This window comes from Aegilops tauschii, chromosome 5, assembly GCF_002575655.3.
Source record: "Aegilops tauschii subsp. strangulata cultivar AL8/78 chromosome 5, Aet v6.0, whole genome shotgun sequence".
Classification (NCBI taxonomy): domain Eukaryota; kingdom Viridiplantae; phylum Streptophyta; class Magnoliopsida; order Poales; family Poaceae; genus Aegilops; species Aegilops tauschii.
Genome location: NC_053039.3, coordinates 523,962,214 through 523,967,615, shown reverse-complemented (window position 1 = coordinate 523,967,615; position 5,402 = coordinate 523,962,214). Strand labels below are relative to the sequence as shown.

The 5,402-nt window shown below is 50.1% G+C and overlaps 1 protein-coding gene across 1 annotated transcript; it reads right to left on the bottom strand.

The window, feature by feature from the left end:
• Nucleotides 1–582: 582 nt before the first annotated feature.
• On the bottom strand, nucleotides 583–3,348 carry LOC120965006 (uncharacterized). Its single transcript, XM_040390125.2, has 2 exons — nucleotides 1,346–3,348; nucleotides 583–957 (listed from the first exon to the last, which is right to left on the bottom strand). The coding sequence occupies exons 1-2, from the start codon at nucleotides 2,826–2,828 to the stop codon at nucleotides 923–925; spliced, it is 1,518 nt and encodes a 505-aa protein (XP_040246059.2). The 5' UTR covers nucleotides 2,829–3,348; the 3' UTR covers nucleotides 583–922.
• Between the last annotated feature and the right edge of the window lie 2,054 nt (nucleotides 3,349–5,402).

The following is a 5,402-nucleotide window of genomic DNA, read 5'->3' as shown; positions in this document are numbered from 1 at the left end:
AGGACTGCAACAGTCACCATTTCCCACGATATCCGCAATAGTGAACAACTTTTTCACTCAATGGATTTTTATTCTTCATAGTGAAAATTCTTCTTGATTTGAGGTAACATTTTTGCGTACATTCTAATGAAAAAAATCATCCCAGGAAATGTTTTTGCACACTTTGAGCTTGTCAGAACTCAGTCCATGAGTCCAGAGGGTGAGATTATAGATGGCATTTGATAAAACAGCAGGGCGTGCAGTTCAGTTTATCTGAATACCAAAGCGTTCTAAGCGAGCATCCAAAATTTTCCATAGAACAGTCAGAATGACGAAGGTGGTGAGCAAGGTCGGTAGACCAGGCGGCGTCGCAATGGTCCAGACGTCGTCGAAGGGGGTGAAAGGTGGCCGTATTCAGACAACACGCCATACGCGTCGAGAAGCATGACAAGTGAAGAGCACTAGAGCAGGTGTTGCCGATCCTCGGTTTGCCCGGTTGCATCTAGGGTTTGCGGCTTTTTCCAGTAATGTTTTGTGATGAAGATTCTTCTTAGTGTATAATCTGTCCGAGTCCAAATGCAGAAGCAAGCCGAAAATCTTGACTTTGGTTGGAACCTAGATTTGATATTTAGACTTGGGTGACTGACGGTAGCAGCATATGCCCCATGCATAGTGAACAGCGATCCATCCATGAGCACGCATACAAGGTTCCTGCACAACTTCCTAAACAAAGTTCCTACACCACATACTAAGACCAGCAGTATTTGTCCTTAACCGCCTAGACAAAGTTACTACAGTCTACAGGATAGCAACTTCCTAAACAAAGTTCCCACAGATCCAGAGCTGCGCTTGTGCCATATCTAACATCACTACAACCACCTTCTCTTGATCCAGAAGCGCGTGCTCCATCACCTAGAGCTTGATAAACACTTGAAACACCAGCTCACTGCCCCTGCCCAGTACAGCCTGCTTCCATTGCTGCAGAAATGCAAGAAAATAATAACATAAGCTCAACTGATTGATTTGATGAATCAGGCTCAACTGTATGTACGTTTTCCCCTCTCTTTTTTTTTGCGGATCATATGTACGTTTTCCTCGACAGGTAAATCCAGACGTTGAAGAGAATATAAGCCTGTACTCCAGAGGAACATCTCGCTTTCTTGAGCACATATATCGTCATGTCTAAAGTTACGTGCTAAGAAACATATTTTCATTCATGTTGCTACGTGCCACTGAAAGATTGTCACAAAGAATTGTACTGTACAAGGTTTTATATATATATATATATATATATATATATATATATATATATATATATATATATATATATATATATATGCAGTATGCACATGAGTAACTATAGTACCTGGTATGAAGAAGCTTGCGTAGGGAAAGAATTTTCTGCCATAAGCATACACCGGCCTGACTCGCCCTGACTTGAGATCAACCATATAGGAACCAACATGTGCTCTCACAAAAATGATTTGTGTGCCCTCCGCGACGCCACTGATCGCCAATGCATGTACCGACCTCCTAATGCTAATGCTGAATTCACATGTTGGGAGCAGCGTCTTAAGATCAATTACCCTGAGTTTTGCCCATCCAATAGCTCCCACAGGTCCGGTCTCGCACAACCATAGGGTTAGATTCGTGACATCCACCACGGCAGCAAACCCCAGTCGACCGTCTTCGTTCACCATGAGAGTCCCAATGCCATCAATCGGGTTATCAAACATTGACAAACGCCCATTCCCATCGACCGGCTTCTCGAACATTGACAACCGGAGTGTACCAAGTTGACACTCCACGATGCCACCAACGTTGAAGTAGAGTGCATCGCCCACAAGGACGCTAGGCGCACCCAAGTTATAGGTACATCTCACATTGGGGTGATGAGCAGAGGTGAGCTCGCTCCACAGGCAAGTCTCCGACGAGTAAAACCAGCCCGATGTGACCCTATGCTGCTGATTGGTGGTCATGATGGCCAGACGGAAATGCCCTCCTTGGCAACCGTGGTGGTCGCAGCCTTGTGCGGCGCAGAGCACCGCCGCACTGAAGCTGGCCGGGTGGTTACAGGGCGAGACCACGAGGCTCTGGTGGCCCGTCACAGGGTCCAAGACCATGAGGTGAGAGGTCGTGCCCAAGCTGGCGAAGCGGGCGCGCCCGTGGCGGCAGTCCATGGCAAACCAGCAGGGCCGGTCGCGCTGGGCAGGGAAGAGGGCGGAGGTGCGAACGAAGCGGGCTCCCTCTCGGAAGAGCCAGTCGCCCTGTTGGAAGAGCCCCAGGACGGGAGGTGTTCCATGGAACTTGCAATAGCGGCGGCGAAAGCCCAGATCGGCGAGGATGCGGCGCCAGGGCTTGCAGACGGCGGAGGCGTGTACGAGGCAGGCGGGCTCGTCCGGCGGAAGGTGGAAAAATACCTCCTCGACGAGCTCCGGCGAAAGGCGGAGGAAGAGATCCTGTGCGAGCTCGCCCATCGGCGCCGGCGTCGGAGGCGAGGGTTTGGGTGGGGAAAGTGGAGACTCCACGGAGCAGGTCTGCAGGTGTGCTCGCTGGATGGCTACTACACGGTTCGTTTTTTTTAACACACTTGAGACGCAAGCATTCATACATACGCACATACGCTCACCTCTATAAACGCACACACATCCTATCCGTATGAGCACCTTCGAGAGATTGAGCCGACATATCATCTTGAGATTTATGAAGTCACCATAGGCGCCTCGTCGTTGACGGGAACATCTCCTCCCACTGAAAGCACATCGCCGGAAATCTTGAAATAAATCTAAAAATAATGCGATCATCAGGACTTGAATTTTGATGGGCTGAGAATACCACTGTATAGGCATAGCGCAGTGCTACCTTCAGTATGACTGTACGATGTCAATTGATCTGCTACCTTATTTTATTTAGGTATAAGTTTCATAGTAATAAACGCTCTCTTTTTCATCAAGAACTGGATCTCAGAACGATATGATCATATCCAGAACACAATGAGACCTCGCTATAGAGTGTCGCCAACACCTGGGTCCGACTGGACAATAACTGAGACTTTCATATGTTGTATTGTCAAAGCCATGCCTTACATCAAAACATGAATTTTCGCTTTCAGAGCATCATTGCAGTTGAATAAAAACCAATACAACAACACATTTTTAGAAAACAAATCCCATGTGTGTATGTGGGCATCTGTATTTTTTTACTTTGTTAAAAAGAAGAAGAAAAATCTTGTGACTTATTCTCAACTACAATTTTCATATTCACTAATGATTTAATTCAAGGCTGTGCAACATGCATCTTTGTAGTGGTGGAAGCATTTATTGTAGGGTAATAAATACAATTTTCCAGTGTTCTAGTTTAATTGAGACAATTTCGTGTTTGATGGGACATTTCTCTTATCTATGTCTCCATGCTATGTGACCAGTTTTTCATGCAACCGGATGCTTTTACATGAAGGCTTATGTGTATACTCAAACACAGATGTTAGATATATATTTGGTAGTAGAGATTGCCCGGATTAGATAAAGTTATTTTCATCTTATCTTTACCGAAAAAGGCTTTCGCCCCGCTTTATAGATAAAGCAAACCGCCCGAAACAAACATCCAACAGAGTTCACACACACACACACAAAGTCACAGCCGCACAAAACGCACGGTACCAAAGGGGTTAATGCTGAGGGCACAGCTCAACAAGCCCTAAGAACAAAAGGACACAGACAAAGACCGCCACGGACGAGACCAGCCTAATCAGGTTCCGGCGGAGGTGGCGGAAGCGGGGGCGCCATGCGGAAGGCCATCGATCGAAGGTCGGTGAGGAGGGTGTCGATGGTGCTCCGGTCCTCGGGGCGGCTAAGCGGCCGCCAAAGCTGTAAATAGCCACACATTTTGAAGATCGCGTCAGTCGCACGTCGCAGAGGCACTTTCTGAATAACGAGCTTGTTGCGAATATTCCAAAGCGTCCATGCAAGTATCCCAATGCACAACCATCTAATATGGCGGTAGCGTGGGGAGGAGGCATGGATCTCCGCGAGTAGGTCAGGGAAGTTGGAATTGCACCACTGTCTGCCGACCGTTTCACGGAAGCACGACCACAGGAACTGGGCAGTGGAGCAGTTGAAGAAAATGTGGTTCGAATCCTCCACCGTGGCACACAGGGGACACATCCCGTCCCCAGGGCCATTGCGCTTGCGGACTTCCACCCCGGAGGGGAGACGTCCTCGGATCCACTACCAGAGGAATATCCGGATCTTGAGGGGGAGACAAATGTCCCAGATCAGGCTAAAGGGCTCAGGGGCCAGCGAAGGGGCGATGGCAGCATACAGAGACTTCGTGGAGAAGCATCCCGAGGGCTCCAGACGCCACGCCATGGAGTCGGTGGCGCCCTCTACCTGCATTGGCAAGAGAGCGATGTCCTGTAGAAGGGCGTCCCACGCGTCAAGCTCCTGGGGGCCAAAGGAGCGCCGAAAGGCGAGGCGCCCTAAGTCAATAAGGGCCGCTTCGACGGAAATGCGAGGGTCTGCCGCAATGGCAAATAAGCCCGGGAAGCGGGCGGCCAGAGGGGAATCCCCAAGCCAGCGGTCGAACCAAAACAGGGTCGAGGACCCGGAACCCACCGAGATGGAGGTGCCAATCCGTAGCACGGGGAGGAGCTGAATCACCGTCTGCCAGAACTGGGATCCCCCAGTGCGCTGGCAGAAAGCAAGAGGTTGTCCTCGGAGGTACTTATTCTGAATGATGGTAAGCCAGAGGCTGCCCTCCCCGTTGGCAATACGCCATAGCCATCGGGTCAGGAGAGCAATGTTCATGCGACGGGAGGACAAGATCCCCAGACCTCCCTGGTCCTTGGGTTTGCAAATGTCTGGCCAGCTCACCATATGGTATTTTTGCTTGTCGCCCTCGCCAGCCCAGTAAAATCTGGACTGATATTTGGCCACCTCCTGGTGGAGCGTCTCATGGAGTCTATAGAAGCTCATGAGGAACCAGAGGAGGCTAGCCATCGAGGAGTTGATGAGGATTACCCGCGCCGCCTTCGAGAGCCACCGGCCCTTCCAGGGTTCGACTCGGTGTTGCATCCGGGTCACGGAAGGGCGGAGGTCTGCTACGGTGAGGCGAGAGTCACTAATGGGGATCCCCAGATAGGTCGTGGGGAAAGAACCCAGTCGGCAATTAAGCCGGTCCGCAATGCCCTGGGCCTCCATCGGTGGGTATCCTAGCACCATCACTTCGCTCTTATCAAAGTTGATGGTCAGACCAGACATCCGTTGGAAGAAGAGAAGGAGGAACTTCAAGTTGGCAATATCGGACTCGGAGCCCTCAACCATTATTATGGTGTTGTCGGCATATTGTAGGAGGGAGACCCCCCCCCCCTCCTACAAGGTGTGGGACCACGCCGTGAATGTGGCCGGCCGATTTGGCTTTGTCAA

What these genes read in the sequence shown, in the direction of transcription:
- LOC120965006 (XM_040390125.2), bottom strand. Translation starts at nt 2,828, where the DNA reads ATGCCTATACAGTGGTATTCTCAGCCCATCAAAATTCAAGTCCTGATG. An exon ending in CGCAAGCTTCTTCATACCAG is followed by an intron (nt 958 to 1,345) that starts GTACTATAGTTA and finishes GCATTTCTGCAG; the next exon opens with CAATGGAAGCAGGCTGTACT.